At 46.3% G+C, this 19,918-nt stretch overlaps 1 protein-coding gene across 1 annotated transcript; it reads right to left on the bottom strand.

The window, feature by feature from the left end:
• Window positions 1-1,591: 1,591 nt before the first annotated feature.
• On the bottom strand, window positions 1,592-15,243 carry LOC115393639 (zinc finger protein 518A-like). Its single transcript, XM_030098736.1, has 3 exons — window positions 14,950-15,243; window positions 9,511-9,573; window positions 1,592-8,203 (listed from the first exon to the last, which is right to left on the bottom strand). The coding sequence occupies exon 3, from the start codon at window positions 8,181-8,183 to the stop codon at window positions 4,197-4,199; it is 3,987 nt and encodes a 1,328-aa protein (XP_029954596.1). The 5' UTR covers window positions 8,184-8,203; window positions 9,511-9,573; window positions 14,950-15,243; the 3' UTR covers window positions 1,592-4,196.
• Between the last annotated feature and the right edge of the window lie 4,675 nt (window positions 15,244-19,918).

The following is a 19,918-nucleotide window of genomic DNA, read 5'->3' as shown; positions in this document are numbered from 1 at the left end:
CCACCGCCATGGCTGATCACATGCAGTTCTCTCACCGGACGCGTCCGTCTCATCCCGGCTGTGGACTGGAAATGGAAACGACGTCTGTGCTGACCCTGGACCAGCTGGAGGTCCACGTCCTGTGGACTGCTTCTGGAGTCCAGATGAGGAGACACGAGCTGCAGACGGTGGAACAGCTCCGACCGGACCCGTCCCCGGAGGTCAAAAGGTCCCACGGCCTGTTGGGTTTGTTCCACTCACGAAACAATATGAAGCTGTTGTCTCAACATCAACCAATCATCGACCGTCACACTGACCCACATGCCTACGGTCAGGACATGAAGGGCGGACCTGACACAGGAAGACGTGGCTGATCGCTATAATCCCACCAGGAACTACGCTTTCCCTTCTGTTTCTCTTCCTCTTATTGGAAATCTAATTTGCATTACCTGCCTGGTTATGATGCAAAATTCCAATTACAGTGATAATAATAAATATTTCATTATCTCAATGCCTGCAGTCCACAGTTTGTTTATTTATAAGGAAGTTGATTATAGAAAAAGAAGCAACCTTAACCTGTACAGCAGAAAGTCTGTTTCTGCTCATTTCCTCCTGTTGAAGAGACTCGTCCTCTCCAGAAGAGGAGAGGGGATGATCAGGAGGCGCTGTGTTGTGCTGCCCTCATGTGGCTCTTCTCAGGTCCACCTCTATTTTATTTTGGAACACAGTTAAGTCCTCATAAACTAAGTCTCTTCTCTTTGCTGCTGTTTTCTTCTTGAAAATAACTCATTTGTCTCTGGTAAAGACGGATTGCGGTATTTTCTACTTATACATTATAATAAATGATAATGAAGTGAAAATGTCTTCTGTCATGGACACACCGTCTCCGTCCTGAGCCTGTTCTTCATGTTCTTTCTCGGCTGCTGCAAAGAGAATCTGTGACATCTGGACTACAGCGACAGGTTTGTGGATGTTGCTGCCAGCAGTCAATACTGAGAATCTGCATCTCTTCATTCAGTTTACAACACTTCAAGTCAAAGAAATCGATCTCACATGAGGAGTTTGACTAACTCAAAGTTCCAACATAACCTGGACAATAAAACGCAGAATGTTGACCTGACTCTGGAAAACCTCCGTCCTTATTCACTCATCCAGAGCAGAAAAACCATCGACTTCACCAGCCAACAGGAGGTTCTCCCTGCTTCTGTGGAGGTGTTCGGAGAACATGAAGGTTTGCAAAAACTCATAGTTTCAGGTACGGAGGTCAAATCACAAGAAATGTACATTTCAAGTTGAATTTGTTCGACTGGACCTGGTTCCTCCTCCAGACAGACATCATCTGTCCAAACAAATACCCAGTATTCATGATCAGAGTGTTAATGCTCTCCCTGTGCGTGTGGTTTCATCACAAAACTAACCACAGCACCCCCTCGTGGCCTGGCATGCTCACTACACCGTGCAGAGCGTGTGCCATCAATTAACGAACGCCAAACTTTTCTGAAACAAAGACACAAAAATGACGCGTTCTCATTTGAAACGTCGTGGAAGTAGTTTCCAAAACCAGCTGACCTGACAAACAAGGACGGTTTCACCAATAAAGACTCAGCTGGTGTGGTGAGAAGAGGACCCTGCCGAGGTCCTGCCTTCAGCAAGTGGAGGCTGTTTATTTCAAACCTTTTGAACATATGAAACATTGGCATGGCTTGCATTGTTCAGTCTCTCTTGCATATTGAAAAAAACAAAATAAAACATTCATTTCCACCGTCCGGTCATTTAATACAATCAATACAACCCATGAACACAATGCTAAGTCCGTGTTCTGCTGCCGCTCCAAAAACAAAGTATGTCACAAGAACGATGAAAAATAAATGTATGTACAGTCTAATGACAGTGAGCGGGTTACAGTACGACTGCGAGGAAAGGAAAAGTGGCGCCGAGTCCCGACACTGGATGACACACAAACCACAACGGTCCCGACACGAGTCCGCTGCCAAAGAACTGAAGACAACAGAAAGACAAGACGGGAAACAGTCCGTCCCGACATGAAGAACTTCTCAAACAAAAACTAAATCACACTGGGAAAAAGAGTATGAGCAGGTTTGGGGTCTGACTCTCTGGGTGATCAGGTCTGTCAAAGCGTTGGCCCGTCGGGGTTGTACTGCTCCTCAGACCTGGGGGTTGATCCAGCCACCCCCCCTCCATCGCCAGCACCACGGGTTCAGACAGTCATTTGGTTTGGTTTCCCAGAGAGGTGTGAAACTTGGTCCAGGGTCGGATGTGTTGAGTGAAGAGTTGAAGTGAGACATGCGACGGAAGATGAATCATGAAATGGACCGAGGGAGGGGAGAACACCACTAACCAATAATCAACCGACTACTGAGGAGGCTGCTTCAAAATGTTGTGACCAGACGGCTGAACGACTCTGGACATGTGGAAACGTTTCTGCTCCGTTTCCCTTCAGGAAACATGAAGCGTCTTAAAGTCCAAGGAGGAGCTGCACCTTTAACCTCCGACCCTGTAGAACACCAGGTGACGGAGGATCAGTCTGCTTTGAGTAGAACCACTACCACTCACCAACATCCAGACATTAATGAAAGCTGAAGGTTTAATCTGCAGTTCAGCTCCTCCAGGACGGACGGATTCTTTCTGCTGGTCTGTGGGAGAACTGGTGGATCATGAAGTTCCTCAGACCACCTTATCCACCATGGGCTTTCTATTCCGGACCAGTGTTGAACACTCAGGGTCACTGTGAGGGAAGCCCTGGAGAGATGACCTATGACCTGACCTGCCACTGGGGGTCGTTCACAGCCGGCCAATCAAAGAAAGAAATTTGAGGCCATTTATTACAGAAAATCAAATTAAAGACGAGACCTAGAGGTCTTCAAAGTGCTCGTGACACCAGCTTTCATGTGATTGTTGCTGTTTTCCTTGTTAGACGTTAGTTTCCTTGGAAGAACAGCAGAGCGGAGGACCAGAGGAACCAAGCACCGGGACACTGGAGGACCAGAAAACCAGAAAATGGAGGAACAGAGAGCCAGAGTCTTTTGTTCTGTCCACTCAAATATGTAAAAGAGTATTATTTATTTTTCATTAAAAGTAATTAAGTAAATTGTGAAAAATTTGTGATTTTACCCATTTATCATCAACCAACTTATACGACATAAAGGTGACTAAATATTGAGGATCTGATTTAACTATAAAGTCAGTCAACCCCAGCGGTTCACAGCCGACATGGCAGCGGATACGAAACCCCGCCTTCACTTCACTGGTTTCTCTCAGCTTGTTACCAGAGGATGACAGAAACCTTTCATCATGTTACTTCAATCTGTCGTTTTGGTGTCATGGGCACTTCAAAATGTAGTCGTTAAAAAATGAGGGATTGATGACATAAAGACACTGGCCTGAGCTGCCGACCACAGAAATAATTCAGCATTTAAACCAGAGCGTATGAAATGAGGTGAAACATTTTCCCCACGAACCGACAGCAGCCCCGGAAATCCCGTCTCTCACATACATTCTTCCTCTTTACCCCCAAAACAGTTTGATTGTGCACCAATTGGCAGACGAGAGACGTCAGGGTGAAAAACTGCAGGTTTAATAAAGACAAGTTAATGCTACACCTGGGAAAACCCCACAGTGGAAAATGTAAACTAATCCTGAAAACAGACGAAAGAACAAAAAAAAAAACAAAACACATACATTACAACAAAGAGGAATCGGTTGGACCAGAATATTTTCCACCAAAAGGATGAACCAAGAGAGGTGCTCTTCAAGAGAGAGTCCAGGATACAAATACCACTGTGCAGAATAGCAAAATATATAAAGTCCCTTAAACTAGATCTATGCTTTTTCAAATTCGGGAGCAAAAATGACAAACCAGGTGTGTAAGAAATTACCTGAGGAATTTAAGCCATCTCAGCATCCAACCCCCACCCATACCGTCCTCGTTCTGTCGCCAGTGCTCTAACCACGACACCTTCTTTCAGTGTACCATGTTCACAGTTCAGGGTGACGTGTGCGTGCGTGACACACCGTCACGCTCGCAGAAAATAATTTACCAGAATATGCAAATATTAAAATATTAACTAGGATTCAACTGAGAATAACTATTTACAGGGACAGAAACTACAGTGGGGGTTGTTCAAAATATACAACCTTAACCTTTTCCATTTTCATGGACCAAAACAAAACAAAAGAAAATAGTTGATGTTGAGCTTTCAGAAGAGTTGGTTCCAGTCCCTGGTGGCCTCCATGAGGTGCCTCTGGCCATGACCGATCCAGTCCTCTTGACTGTGGAAGAGTCGGCCACAGAACCAGCAGCTGAAGACGTGCTGCTGGTCACAAACCGATAGACCTTTCACCACCTCGTACTTTTTCCTGCTTCTTTTCCTAAGTTTCATTTTAAGGAGGAACCGCTCCCGAACGGAACTGCAAACTGCTCGGGGTGTCGGACGGTCGGTCTGAGACGACGTGCCTTTGGTCGAGGACCCCTCCTCTTGAGGGCGGAGCTCTGAGAGGAGCTGGATTGTTTTGTGAGAGAGAGCCACCTTCGTGACAGCACCTTTGTACCTGCTGACTATTTTCATGATATTGGCCACTTCAGGAATGTCAGCGTCGGGGTGGTTCAGCACCACGACCGGCTGGTGTCTACGAGGACATTTGATCTGCTGGTCCGACCTGAACGGGGCAAGTCTTAGTGTCCTTTCCACTTCTTTGGCTACAGGGTTCCACAACGCAGTAGTCTCCGTCGGTGCTTTACTTGAGAGTCTTTTCATCTTATACGCCGCTGCTGGAAGCTCGTCAAACAACGCTTTCCTCCGCCTTTTCCTTTGGCTTGGAGGCCGAATTGGCCTTGGAGCTAGGATAGGTTTATCTACTTCGCATGGCTGCACCTTCACATTCATTCGAGAGTTCATAATGCAAGATTCATTGACATCTTTCTTTGAAGTACTTTGCAGGTGGATTAATTTCTTTACTGCATCGGACGTGTTTGCATTGGCTTTATTTGATGACACCAGGAAACACTGAGTTTGAGGTCGAGTTGCCAAAAACAACGGTTGATTGCTTGAGGTTTGAGCACCACTTGTAAGAAGGCTCCCAGACGGAGAGACTATTTTGAAAATGACTTTGCCTGCAGAGCTCTCACTAGTTTGGTTACACTGAGTCCCAGTCTTTGCTTCTTGGTTGTTCAGGAGCAGGCCCGATTTAGGTGGAGAAATATATCTCAGCAAGAAGGCTTGGCGCCCACTTGGTAATGCGTTTGTTTTGTCGGTGGAGTTAACGGGCATTGCCAGAACTGGCCGGGAGTTTAGTGACAACGGCGCGTTGGTCAGTTTGAGGTGCGAAGTGCTGGGATTCTGAGCAAACTGGACGGACCTCTGCACTAGGTAGCAGGTGGGCTGTGTTTTTGCTGCTTTGTCTGAGGGTGTGTTATGCGGTGTACTTGAGAGGAACACAGGACCCTTCAGTCCTGGCCTGTTGATAAGATAGCGGTTGGTGGAGGTGCCAACTCCAGGTGGAACAGCTGAAAAAAGATTTTTGCCTTTCTCAGCCGAGGCTGGCTTTCCTGCTGGCAGCCCTACTTGTCTACTGCTTGGAGTGAGCGTCACACCAGAGCTGCTGCTGGACTTTTCCTGGCCTGGCTTCATGTAAGACACATTGATCTGAGGATTTGCACAACTTGTAATAAGTTTGAACCCCGGAGAGGCCTTGACCTGCACTGGCATGGCAAATCGATTATCAGCAGCCCTCAGGAGTACGGGCGGCTTTCCGTCTGGTAACTGGAGTAGTCGCAAAGTTGTTTTTGTGGGTTTTACACAGTCGCTGTTTGTGCCTGATGGTGCTACTCGTTCCTTGTTTATCTGCTGGGAAATTATTACATCTGAATGTTCTTTCACAAAAGTCTCTAAGGAAGCTGAACCACTATTAGTTTCCTGCTGTTTTTTGGATATTGGAATACTTTCTTCCTCAATTTTGATGATATTGAAGTCCTGGAGCACTGAATCAGGATTCTCCTCGTCCAGAGGATCGTCGACACTCGCTACACACTCATCAACCTCGACGTTCTCGTCTGCACCGTCTGTGGACGGTTCTGGAGAGTCGGGTAAAGCTATGTCCAGCTGAGACGATTCACACACACTTTCTTTGTCGGCCAAACGGTCAGACCTGTTGTCACGGTTTTGTGGTGGGCTTGGGGAGGAGCTGAACGTCTCCTTTGAATAATTGTGAAACGTAAATACCTCTTGATTTGGTGAACTCTGTGCACATTTTTCTGAGCCTGTTGCCCTTTCTGTGCTACAGGCAGAAGTGGTCAGCTGTGAAAGAGGCGTCGGGCTATTGTGATGTTTCTCTTCAGTTCTACCTGTATTACTTCTTTTTGTAGCACTTTCAGAAGAGGGGTTTCTGTTTTTTGTAGTGTCATGAGTAGCTTTCCCTTTGTTTCTGCTGGTAAATTCCTTATTCCCGTTCATAACTGCCAATTCAGCTGCAGCTCCACAGTTTTCCACCGTTTCGTGAGTAACTTTGGCGGGCGAGACTAATCTAGAGCCCTCACTATCACACAGTGTTGTAGTGTGACTGACTTGAGGACAATTAAGGCTTGTAACATCAGAGATGCGTATTGCAGTAACCGAGTCTTTTTCCAACAAACTTTCTTCAACTGGACGACTCTGGTCGCCGTCGTCCTCCGATTCATTTCTGGTGGGATGTAAAGTGTCCGAAGGAGTCGTGCCTCCATTAACCAAGGGGCTTGCTGGCGCCTCCATGTTGTCTCTTTGTGGAGTGGCGTTGGAGTTGCAGATGGAGGTTTCCTCTTCCTCGACCTTCACTTTGACAGCCATAATATCGCTTTGATCTATCTGGGTGCGAGACGCACTTCTGGGTGAAACGGCTAAACAGTGTGGCGCTGAGGAGATGCCGTCAGAGCACTGTCCGTTCTCAAGGGCGTCTTTCGCCGCTGTGGAGGACACGCCTTCAGCTATGGAATGGTTGGAAGTGGACAGCTCCTGATTGGCTGTCGGTACCACTTTGAGAACCAAGTGTTTTTTGCCGTCGACCACCTTAAAGCCCATGACTTTGGTTGTGCAGTTTGCTGGTAGGGAGATTTTGTTCTTCACCATCAGAACAGTCACTCCGTTAGCGTTGGTGTGACTTCCAGCCTCTGAGCTTGAAGAGTTCTCGCGTTCCTGTAACGTGACCGGTGTGGAGAGTTCTGTGGACTGAGGAACTTTGCTTTTGTTGTCCTTCTTCGCTACAGTCCCGTCTGTCAAGTGGTCCTCCAAGGAAATCTCCGGTTTGAGGACTCTCCCGTTTTGGTTTGATAAACTCCCAGAGAAACTGTTCAGTAACCTCTGACCCTCCGGTGAGTCCCCACTCCTTTTCAGTAACACTTTCAGGCTGGATGCATTTGCTGGTGCGCTGCCGTCCTCGGCAGACCTCCAGGCATCCTTCCGGTCAGCGTCCTCTTTGTGAACACTCGCCGTGTGGTTTTTGAGGAACTCGCTCTTTGCCGCCCCGTATCCACAGATGGAGCAGGTGAAGGGGAATGTGCCCGAGTGACCTTTCACGTGCTTCTGGTGATCCTCCTCGTTCAAACTGATGTGTCTGCATTTCGAACACTTCCAGTGCCTCTCGTTGTGGTGGTGGATGTGCTGAACGAAGGTCCCGGCGTCCATGGTGGTGAAGTCGCACCAGTCACAGGTGAACTGGCCGTTCACGCTGTGACACACGATGTAGTGTCTGGTCAGCAGGAGCAGGGAGTACTGGATGTCATCGTTGCAGAGCTCACAAGTCACCAGAGTGTTCCGGTGAGCGATTCGATGACGCTGGAGAACTGGAAACTCGTTTGTGACAAACTCACACAATTCACAGGGGTATGTAGGAAGGGTTCCTTTGTGGACCGCCCGGAAGTGTTTGAGCAGATCATTGGGGCTGAATGTGCAATTGTCTTTACACACCGAGCATCCAAAGCTCAGGATTTTTCCAGAAAACACGGCCCCCTGCTGCCCCCTACAGTGGGCTTTAGTCAGGGGCTCTTTGTCCTTCTTCGTGGGAGTCCCATTGTCCTTACTGGAAGATTCTTCAGCATTGTTGACATCAACTTTGTCTTTAAAACTCTTCGACACGGCGTCTCTTGCCCTTTCATCTTCTGGTACAGATAAGCAGTTTTTGGCAGAATCATGAGGTACTGTCAACTCTTCTTCCATCGTTGCAAGTCAGCCAATACCTGTAAAAGAAAAACCAGACAGATTTTTAAATTAAGAAGATTATTCTTTATAGCAGAGGGGTCCAGTATAAGCTACTGTTGTTAAGCAGCTGTAGAATGGGTGTGGGGCCACGAGACATTATTCTGATCGTCACTAAATTGTGTCTTTGATCTAATTTGGTTTGGGTTTCCCCGTCTGCTTACATGAGGAAAACACTAGCAGTAAAGTTACTTCTTTATAAAAGCCTTCAGCAGTCAGAATTATGAAACACAAACAAAACTGGGTGCACTCTAACACAAAGTACCCAATGGCTTTTCTTAATGACTACATAACGTCTGACACGTCCCACACAGATATTCAAGCCCACCTACAATTAAACAAACAAGTGTCTCTGGATTCTGGGAGGAAACCAAAGCAGTAAGAAAACCATCACAGGCTCAAGTAGAACATGCAAACTCAAATACATTAAATAGCTGGCCAGGAAATCAAGTCTGGACCGATTCACCTCACGACCCCGAGCCAAGAAGAGAAGAATACCAATGAAGGCATTAAGTAGGAGTTAACTTACAAAAGAGCAGAGGATTTTCCAGAACACCTTTTGTGGATCTGAAAGACCTCAGGAGGTGAGGAATTTTCATTATTAAAATGACTCGACAAAACACAGATGAAAAGAGTTGGTGTGTAATTGTGTCATGGTCAAAAAAGACGAGTGCAGATGAAGAGAAGAACACCACCCCTAGAGCCATAAAAAGTTCTTCACGTCTGACACCATTGCTATGGAAACTGTACATGAGCAGGTGATTCATCCTGGTAATGGATTCGATCTGGACGCAACAGCTGGGAAGAAATCAGGAGGGTACGCTCCTGTCAGGACTTACCTGCAAGCACCAAAACAGAGTATTTACTCAATAACACACCTGTCGTCTCATTTTGATGCAGAAACAGAACTCAGGTCAGACTCTGCCTCACTGGAGTGTCACGGTTCAGTCAGTACTGTCATATTCACAATCAGAGTGTTGATAATATAATCATTCTCTGAAAAGAACTCAACTACTCTACCCAACTACCTATACTGAACTCAACATCCTGTACCGAACCTGTATTGAATCCAGCATCCTTTATTGAACCCAACGTCCTGTATCAGACTTAATGTCTTGTAGTGAAATGGATCAATTCAAATGCATGCATCTGTTACACGCCCACTAAGCGCTGTCCCGTTTCGGTCCGGTTTCTACACTGACAGATACCATGTAAACAACAACGGCTTGTCCGAGTCAGCAGCAGTAAGGAGGGCAGGGCTTCACCAAAGGTTAAAAGCTATGCTCACCTGTACTCCTTCAGGAACTCTTCAACCATTGAAGAAATGTAGGTGCCACTGAAGCAACAGCACCTGAAAGACACAAGTACACAATTCTAACGTTACTGTTTGTGTTGCACGGTTCAGTCACTTTGGGCTCAATGTCTTGAACCAGTATACACTTCAACTCACTGTGAAGACAGGAATTGAACCATCAACCTTGGATTACCATACATAATTCAGACCCAAGCACACAATGGAAGCAAACAAAAGCCTTTCAACAACACAGAGACATGTTTGAACATTTGAGCAAAGTAACTATATTCCCCACATTTGAGCTAAAGTGTCTTTTGTTTCCATTTTGCTCACTTTGAGCTGATGCTCTTCTGTTTCACTACAGTTTAGAATAACTCACTCATTAAAGTACCGATGTCAGATTTTGTGTAGCCTACTTATGGAAGAGTTCACACACACACACACACACACTCCTTTTTCCCTGGTGAATGTCTCTCAGTACTTTACAACCTATATTTAAGTAGATCTCTCTGTTTATTACGCTTAACAAAAAATGGCTGACATGTTTCCTAGAGGGAGGAAAAATGTTTAAAGCGACCACTCGTTGGCTGGAGAGTCGGTCCTTTTCGCCCTGCGACATGCCTGATGGATAACCCTGACAATCAAACCCATCACGACCATTTAGAGAAGAGAGAGACCAAGAAACCGAGAGACTGGCATGTCAGGAGCTGCAGCGTGAAGGAAGACTGATGGAAGATGTGATGAGATCTCTGATCCATCGTCACACACTCCCTCATTCGGCCTCGACTTCACTCAGTGTGATGTGAAAGAACACGAACACGAACACACACACACACACACACACACACACACACACACACACACACACACACACACACACACACACACACACACACACACACACACACACACACACACACACACACACACACACACACACACACACGGTAACCAGTGCGTTTGTGTGAGAGCATACGCCACGTTTTCAAGGAAGAAAGCAACTTTTTGGTGCTTATTTACAAGACAACGGCTTCCAGAGAGAAACTTTTTAGAACCGCTCCACTCTCCATTAAACAAGGAAAGGCTGAGAACTGCACAACTACCTCTACCAAGTTTGAAAATTACAATTTTACAAGTATTTTCAGATTAAAATTAACTTTATTGATTACCAAGTCATCTATGAATTAGACAGACAGGAAGTAGATTCATGGATCAGTTTAAATTCAAAATATTTATCTCTTTATATGCACTTGTACCCTTTATTATTGAAACTTTAAAGTTTGTTGATAACACAGCAGGAGTCACTTGTTGAAACGAAAATCAAGTGTGAATTCATTTAACTGAGCCACATGCAGCATCAGCAGAGTTATTTACATTCAGCTCAGCTCGTCTACTTCATTTACAAACTGAAATAGCAGAGGAACTACTTTAAGAGGAAAAGATGTGATTTAGATGAAGTCGAATTAGTCGAAACTACCAACAGACTGTAGTGAAACAGCAGGGGAAGCTGCAGCGTTCATGTGACGCAGAAAAACAGGAACATCGACTCATCTGTTCAACCAGCAGCGTTTACACGACAACGGAAACGAGTGAAAACACACAGCTGTTCCAGACATCTGTTTACACAACAATACCACTGAAAACAGCACTTTTTAAAAACAGCTTCCAAGGTGGAACTTTCTGGAAACACTGGCTCTCTGCCTCGAGAGACGGCAGGAGCGTTGCTACCGCACACGCACAACCGAGGGACAACAATCGGCATGGCGGCCTCACAGCGGCGCTGCAGCTACCGTCTACACTGGTAGTTCAATAGCAAACAAACACACACCATAGAGTGTACTGTACTCTGTGTGTGTGGTTTCAGTATTAAAACATCCCACAGCACCACCCTGTGGCCTGGCATGCCAACTACACCGCCTTCAATGTTTCTGAAGTGTTGTGGAAACGGAGCCCAACTCCGTCCGAAGCTAATAAACCGAGAAGTAACAGTGCAAAATTATTATGAATAGATTTTATTTAAAAGTGCTTTCACGTCACTCAAGGACACTTTACCGAGTAAAATAAATAGAAACAGCAAAGCAAACAGCAGAATAAAGGAGTCCGTGGCTTTAAATGCTTCAACTTTTCTTTCTCAGAGTAACTCGTGGATAAATGCAGGTAGTCTTAACTCAAACATACATGGAGGTGTTTAAACCACGTTTCTGGTGAAAAACTCCTTTTTAACCTCAATGTCAGTGAATCTTAAGCTGCAGCAGGGCGGTACAGTCAGACTGCAGCGTCAACGTGACAAAGGAAGGAGGAGGACATTCAGAATTAATTAAGCAAAAACACATCAAGCACAGTTTCCTCTCCACTGATGGTGATGCAGAGTAGTAAAGTACTTCCAGATTGTGACTCTGATCATCAGACAGAAAATATTGACGGCCATTCCACATGAAGCAGCACTGCAGGACAGAGCGACAGAAAGCCAAACTGACTTTTCCACCTTTAAACGGCGACATTATCAGTTTATGAAACTCTTAAAGAAATCTGGACACGGCAGACATCTTTGATTTCTCACTTCCACACTGTAAACACACGCACACATGGGGAGAACATGCAAACTCCACACAGAATGGCAGACAAGTTACCTCACAGTCCAGAACCCACATTTGAACCAGACGGTTTGGTAAACCTGTTTGCTGAACCACAACAAGGTTAGAATCGTTAATGAAAACTAACGAAAGAACCAGAAACTGAAACGCTAAAACATTTTATAAAATGAAATAAAAAGTAAAACTAAGCTTCATGGGAGATCTCTTTAGTTGTCATCGTTATGAACAGACAGCAGATTACAGCCGTTCACACGAGGTGTCGTATCTCCGTACGTAACCACGGCAACACTATAAACAAATGCATTTTACAATAAGGAGCTTTCATTACGTGGTGCTTTTAGATATTGGTTTTCAAATATCTCTGAAAATTACAAAAAATAACTAAGGACTATGCAAAAAAAGAAAAATAATATGAGCAAACAAAACTAGAACTAAACTAAATGGAGACAAGAAGTCATAGTGAAATAAAAATGAAAACCAAAGGTAAATTCTCAAGCATCATAACCTTGGTCCACAACAGTTTCCATAACACCACGGCGTCTATTTTTACTGCAGCGCAGGATAAAGTTCTACACTCCACCAAGCGATAACGCCTTTCATGACGACAACGCTTCTTCAATGAACACCGGTCCGTCAGACGCCGGGTCCTTCCCTTCACTCCTCACACTCCTCAGCAGCTCCATATTAGACGAGAACAGGTGTTTCAACACAGCGTCAACACAGAGAACAGGAAGAGAGACCGTCTCTTCAGAAAAACATAACACCCATTTCAGTCTCGTATTTTCACCAAGATGTTTCACATCTCAATAATAAAGTCAAATTGTGAGATTTAACAAACAACGTTTCAAAACCGACCGAACAGGTCAGATTAGGAGTGAACGCCATGAGAACTTCACCACCCCGGGACAGGAAATCCCTGCAGCAGAGCCTTCTTTCACTCACAACTTCAGATCCATCCTTTATCTCCATTATAACACAAAAAGGTCAAAGCGAGCAGGTGGGAGCAGGCCGGGTTCAGCCTGGGGGTCGGAGTTCAACACGCAAGAGTCATCCGTCTCACACACACACACAGCAATGTTTTGGAATTGTGGGAAGAAACCAGAAAAAAGTCGTAAACACACCGGGAGCAAACGCTCAGGACTCAAACCTGCAACCTTCTCAGTAGTCAGGCAGGACGATGCGAGGAAAAGTCTGATCACATCATCAATATCAGTGAATACCGGGAGAGACGATATTAAACAGTCACGACTGCTGTCGGTTCTAAGTGTTCCCTGTCATTCAAGTTCACTTAATATATTTACTTTCTGTCAAAGGAGAACAGGACATGAAACTCCACAGCCAATCCGTCTCCCACCGCCTCTTTAACCGTCCCGTCCTGAGCAGGGGTGCAGCGTCTCGGTCTCCGGTGGGCTGGAGCGCCACCGCAGGGCGGGCCGGGGTGTCCAGAGCTGTTAGCTTAGATCTGGGGTCTGGGTTCATACTCAGGCATCGCTGGGCGGGGCACGGTCTCTTTCTCCAGGGCGGGGGTATCAGGACATATCAGGACCCTTTTCAAACTGGCATCATTACTGAATTATGTGTCGGGATATATATCGATCAATTTGGGGGAAATTATTAGATTTTTGTCCACAGCAGCTACAGACGTACTGTGACTGCTAAAGCAGCTGCATCAGCAACATGTGGCGCGTCACAGCGTGAGACCGCCGTGGAGGACGAGACGCCGTGTTCTCAGCGGAACAAGGAGGGAGGAAGCTGGAGAACCAAGGCCCGGTTTCTGGAGTTTGGGATCAGTTCACTGGTGGACTGTAGCTCTGAAGCAACACCTTAAACACCAACAGCCCGGAGCCGCTGGTCACCAGGCAGCACAGAGAACAGCTGATTAAAGACACAACCTGTCGGAACATTTATGTTCATGTTTCATGTGTCTAATGATGAAGAGCTATATCACCACACATCGCTATCAGCTGTCAGACACCAGGACCTCAGGAGACCAGGACCTCAGGAGACCAGGACCTCACGGCGTGAGACCAGGACGCACTGTGGACAAGCTGCCCGTCTCTCACAGGACCCACACACACAATCAGCATTTAATGTCACTGCCTGATCTCAGGTGCTACTTGAGTTAAAGGGAGAAATCACCTCCAACCTACAGCCTCACTGTATGAAGCCAGAGAGCTAAACCACTGCTCCACCGAGCCGCCAGGGTCCTGGGATCAGGACGGTCTGAGGACAACAAGCAACCGAGCCACAGGAAGCAGCAACAATCAGTCCTGATGTGGTGATCAGCGCCTCACACACACACACACACACACACACACACACACACACACACAAGCATACAGGTAGGCAGCTGCTCTAACACATACACACACACACCTGGTGTAAGAGAGAAAAAAGTTGAACTCCAACTCCCCGAACGAACACACACACACACACACACACACACACACCAAACTCCTCCATATCCCCCACACACTCACTTTGTAAGTTGAAATGGGGGGGCTGCATCAAGGCTGGACACACACACACACACACACACACACACACACACACACACACACACACACACACACACACACAAAGCAGTCCTATCGAACAGTGTTACTCCACCGCGTCCCGCCGGTGTGTGTGTGTGCGTGTGTGTGTGCGTGTGTGTGTGAGAGCGTGTGCGTGCGTGTGTCCGCGCCGGCCCGGGACACTTGTCGGTTCCGGTTCGGGGACCGTGGAGTTGGACCCGGCAGTTTATTCCACACCAAAATAGAGCAGCCCTCCTCCCTCCTCCACCCCCTCCCTCCCCACCCACGCGAACACAGCGAAAGTTGGGAGAAATCTCTCCTACCCGGCTACTGAGTCGAGGGAAGTTCCGGCGGCGTCCCGTCCGCGGCCGACATGGCGGAGAGAAGTGTGTGCGGGGGGAAACACACGCGCAAACATTTGTCTTCCTCCGCTCTCTGTGGAGCCTCGGCGACGGCGGCCATGACACTACATCCGGGCACTGCCGCTCACTCATGGAGGAGCGGATGAATATGCATCACTTCTCCAAAGTAGTGCCGCGAGGACGCTCTCCGCCGCCTCGCGCTCCAAACGCGCCGAAAACTACTTTGTCCCACATTAAAACACAACCGGTCCGGCCACGCGCTCACGGCAAAATGTCCGTGTTTTCGCAGCGTGAGCCCTACGTCATGCTTTGGCTGTGTGTGTGTGTGCGTGTGTGTGTGTGTGTGTACTGTAGGTGGAAGAAGAAGCAATGAGCAGCAATGGCGGACACACACGCCATTTCCTACTCACCCCCTTCCATGTTGGCTTTGTTGAGTTCACACAATGACTTCTTCATCTCAACAAATGAGTGTCTTCTCCTCTCTGCCTGATTGTCCGCGTGCCTGACAAAACACACACACACACACACACACACACACACACACACACACACACACACACACACACACACACACACACGCACAGAGTCATAATGGAGGATGTGAGCTACATACATTGTGTAACACTCTCCACCGGCTGTTTCAGGTTTCAGTGAGTCATAACATGTAAAGAAACGGGATTATTCTGCCTGTTTTTCTCTATTTGTGTCGATATTTGCACTGACATCCTGTCAGGGAGGAAGGACGGCATCAGAGGGTTAAAGAGTGTAACACACATTTCAGTTCAGGAGCAACACACACCCCAGCCTGATGGCTTACAACATGAGGTTGATATCCCTTAGATATAATCACTGCAGATGTTGGGAGGCTTTTTTGTTACAAACACACACACGCGCGTGTGCACACACACACACACACACACACACACACACACACACACACACACACACGTATTAAAAAACATCCACAGTTATTTAAAAATTTTAGTGGGATGCATTTTTTTCAAGTCATAAATATGGTGTGTGTGTGTGTGTGTGTGTGTGTGTGTGTGTGTGTGTGTGTGTGTTCATAAAATGAATTCACAGTAGCTCTGTCCTACATCTGTTCTGTCCAACCCTGGTCCAGGACCGTCCCTGTCATGTACTTTAATGTTCAATCATGTTCTTAGGCACAGAGTTTCATATCCATCCATCCATCCATTCATCCATCCATCCATCCATCATCCTCCAGTCACTCATCCATCAGTCCATCCATCCATCCATCCATCCGTTCATTCATTCATTCATTCATCCATCATCCACGCATCCATCCAGCCATCCATGCTGAACTGAACAAGTTGTCAGTCCGCCGCAGGGAAAACACAGAGACAAACAACCACACACACACACACACACACACACACACACACACACACACACACACACACACACACACACACACACACACACACACACAGAGTTAAAATAATTCCATTCAGGTGTTTTTGGACGGTTGAAACAAACCTCAGTATCCAGGGAAAACCGATCCTCTCTCATGGAGGACATGCAAAACAAGCACCAAGTGAATTTAGAGTTTATCCTCATGATACACAAACAGTATTTGTGTGTATACAATTTTAATTTCATTTCATTTCATTTCATTTCCTGAATGCATTGTAATAAAAAAAAATTCAGGAACATTTCACTCAAAATAAACAAAAATGGACCATGCTTGGTCCCACCCTGGTCTGTGTTTCATCCGATCATTCCAGTATTCCATTCAACCTGGTAAACAAAAAACAAACTAAAGACTCAATATTTTGTTTTCCTGTTTTTTGTATAACCAAAAATTGAGGGATTGGTGTTTGATTTCCGTTGTCCAACCCAAAACAGAACAAATAAACAGGAAAACAAAAAGGAAATAATAACTCTATTTTAGATATTATTGGTATCCATTTCCCAATGTGCTTTGCTCTCACAACCGGAAGTAGCCTGGTGCTAGGCTAGCTATGTTTACGAGGCGCCAAAGTGGAAACCTCAGCACCTTATTAGAGCGATATCTTGATTTATAATGGTCTCACTCGAGGCATTCTTCTCCATCATTCGTGATGTTTATGAATGCAGAAACATCTGGGCAGATTTCAGAGAACCTGCGAGAAATGGGTGTCCAGCGGGGAATATCAGACATCAGTGTCCGGAGACTACTTGCCACACACAACATGCGAAGAAAAGGACAAACGTCTGACTCAGATCTTGAAATTGCCGTCAGTCGTGCCATAACTCAGGTGGGCCTGCTGCACAATTACAAAATATTTGCAAATGTATCATTTGCCATAGAGCTAGTCCTTGACCAAAAAAAAAAACAGCGTACTCCCATCTGGGTGGAAAAATGGTATAGTTGTGATATTTATATGTGATATGATAGACCTCTGAGGTTGTGGCTTTTCCAGTGGGAGCTGCACTGACTTGACTACAACAGGAAAGTCCTGGCATGTTGTAGTGGTGTCGAATCCGGGTCCTCAGGGACCACTATCCTGCATGTTTCAGATGTCAGCCTGCTCCAACACACCTGATTCAGACGATCAGCTCATCATGAAGCCACAGCAGAAGACTGATAACGACCTGAACATCTGAATCAGGTGTGTGGGAGCAGGCTGAAGGCCCCTACATCCTCCACAAGAACAAGAACAAAGTTCGGCAGGATGACGTCATCAAGCTGCCGAAGAAAGTTCATCCTCCAGCCGAAGCGAGAACTCCGAGGCCACGCCCCTCCGAAGCCGCACCCCCCACCCCCACGCGGCCTTGTGCGCAGCTCAGTGTCACAATGGCGTCCGTGGTGAATGTATTGGTGGAATGGGATGACGACATGGAAGAACACATGTATCAAGCCGAGGAGGAGGATTTGTTATTGATGCTCGCCATACACCATCAAAAGAAGAAAAGGCGACGAAGGCGGAACGTGCGACCGCTCAACACCACCAGAGCTGAGCAGGGCGAATACAGCCTCCTGGTGAAGCAGATGCGCGATATGGACGAGGAGAGACACTTCTCCTACTTCAGGATGTCGGCAGCTCGATTTGAGGACCTCGTTCAACGGATCACGCCGTTCATCCAGCACGCGCAGACACACCGCAGCCCCATCTCCATCCAGGACAGGCTGGCCGTCACACTTCGCATTTTAGCTTCTGGTAGCTCCCAGAACAGTGTGGCAGCGAGCTGTAAAATGGGCCTCTCCACTGTCTGCTCCATCGTCTCTGAAGTGACTGATGCTATCTGGGCAGCTCTGAAGGATGAGTTCGTCTCCTCCCCATCACCGGCACAGATGGTGGACATCGCCCGGGTTTTCTGGAGACTGTGGAACCCAACTGTGTCGGTGCCATCGATGGCAAGCACGCCACAATCAGAGCACCGCCGAGAGCTGGAAGGGACTTCTCCAGTTATAAAGGCCAGCACTCCATTGTCCTGATGGCTGTGTGTGATGCCAGGTGCTGCTTCCCCATGGTGGCCGTCGGGGCCTACGGCAGGCAGAGTGATGGAGGAGTGTTTGAGCAGAGCTCTTTTGGTTCGGCTCTGAAGAACGGCCGGCTGGCTTTGCCTCCTCCAGCTCCACTCCCTGGCACCTCCACCCATCATGTGTTCATGGGAAACGCAGCTTTCCCCCTTCACACAAACCTCATACGCCCTTATTCAGGTATGTTATCGATTAATGTCTATTAAAATATTAATCTATATATGAAGTACAGACAAATAAGCAAAGGGACGTTGGGGTTCCCCATTTTTACTCTGCGACATCTGTAAATGACTTATTTATTTTTTTATGGCTACAAGCAAGGCCGGTTGGTAAATACATCAGACAGATGCAGAACTGATCTTACTCGAAATTACTTTATCGAATCTTGATTGTATATTCACGTATTTAATATTGTCATGTCAAACCGACCATCATTCACTATTGTCCACATTATTTTTGTAGACAGAAGGCGCCAAGCTGACAAATATTGTCCCTCCAAATTAGCATGCAGCATTATAAAGCATGTCGGTCCATTATTACCTCACATCCTACATTATTTTTGCCATATTTGTTGAATCATGTCTCTACAATTTGTGTAAATATTATATAAATAAAATAATTGATGTAGACATACGTACAGCACTTCAGTTTGATTTAGAATATAATGAATTATGTCTGTCTCAAATTTATAATTAAACTATATTTAAATTATGTTGTTTAGTTTGTAACTGTTATTTAAAAATATCCTACATTTATAGTTAATGTTCCTATGTATGGATGGGTCTAGTAAATTCCCACATTTTGCATTTCTTTTGTATTCATATTTCTTTTTGAGCTGCTTTACCTCTCAATTTCCCTCTGTGGGACAAATAAAGGATTTTCAATTAACCCACACATTGTGTTTTATTCCTGTCTAGATCAGAATCTTTCGGTGAAGGAGTGGGAGCTACCGCCACTCTCGTGCCAGCAGCAAGGTGGAGGATCCTTGGCAGGCCGATGGAGTGTTTGCTGGACAAGGTCGGAGACACGGTGAAGGCCTGCGTTGCGCTCCATAAATACCTCGCCTGTACGGACGCTGCAAACGCACCGGCCTCCAGATACATCCCGCCAAACTTCCCCGACTCCACAGCTGCTTCTGGCGAGTTGCAGCCTGGAGAGTGGAGGAGACAGGTGGAGGGACACAGCAACCTCCAGGACCCAGGGACACCGTCAACATTCCGCATCTCCTGGGCCACGAGAAATGACTTTATGGAGTTTTTCCAGACAGGCTGCATTGTACCGTGGCAGGAGGGAATTGTGAGGAGGAGTTGTCTTGATTAAATAATGAAGAATCAAGTAAATATGGTTTTTAACGTAAATACTTTGTCTTGCTCTGTAATGTCACTTCAGAATGTTCTTGTAGTTTAATCTTGGTCTGTTAATTTTCTGAGGATTAAGAAAGTC

This window comes from Salarias fasciatus, chromosome 8 (genome assembly GCF_902148845.1).
Source record: "Salarias fasciatus chromosome 8, fSalaFa1.1, whole genome shotgun sequence".
Lineage (NCBI taxonomy): Eukaryota > Metazoa > Chordata > Actinopteri > Blenniiformes > Blenniidae > Salarias > Salarias fasciatus.
This window is presented reverse-complemented; position numbering and strand designations above follow the sequence as displayed.

Excerpts from the sequence above, each read along its gene's own strand:
- LOC115393639 (XM_030098736.1), bottom strand. The coding sequence starts at position 8,183 with ATGGAAGAAGAGTTGACAGTACCTCATGATTCTGCCAAAAACTGCTTA.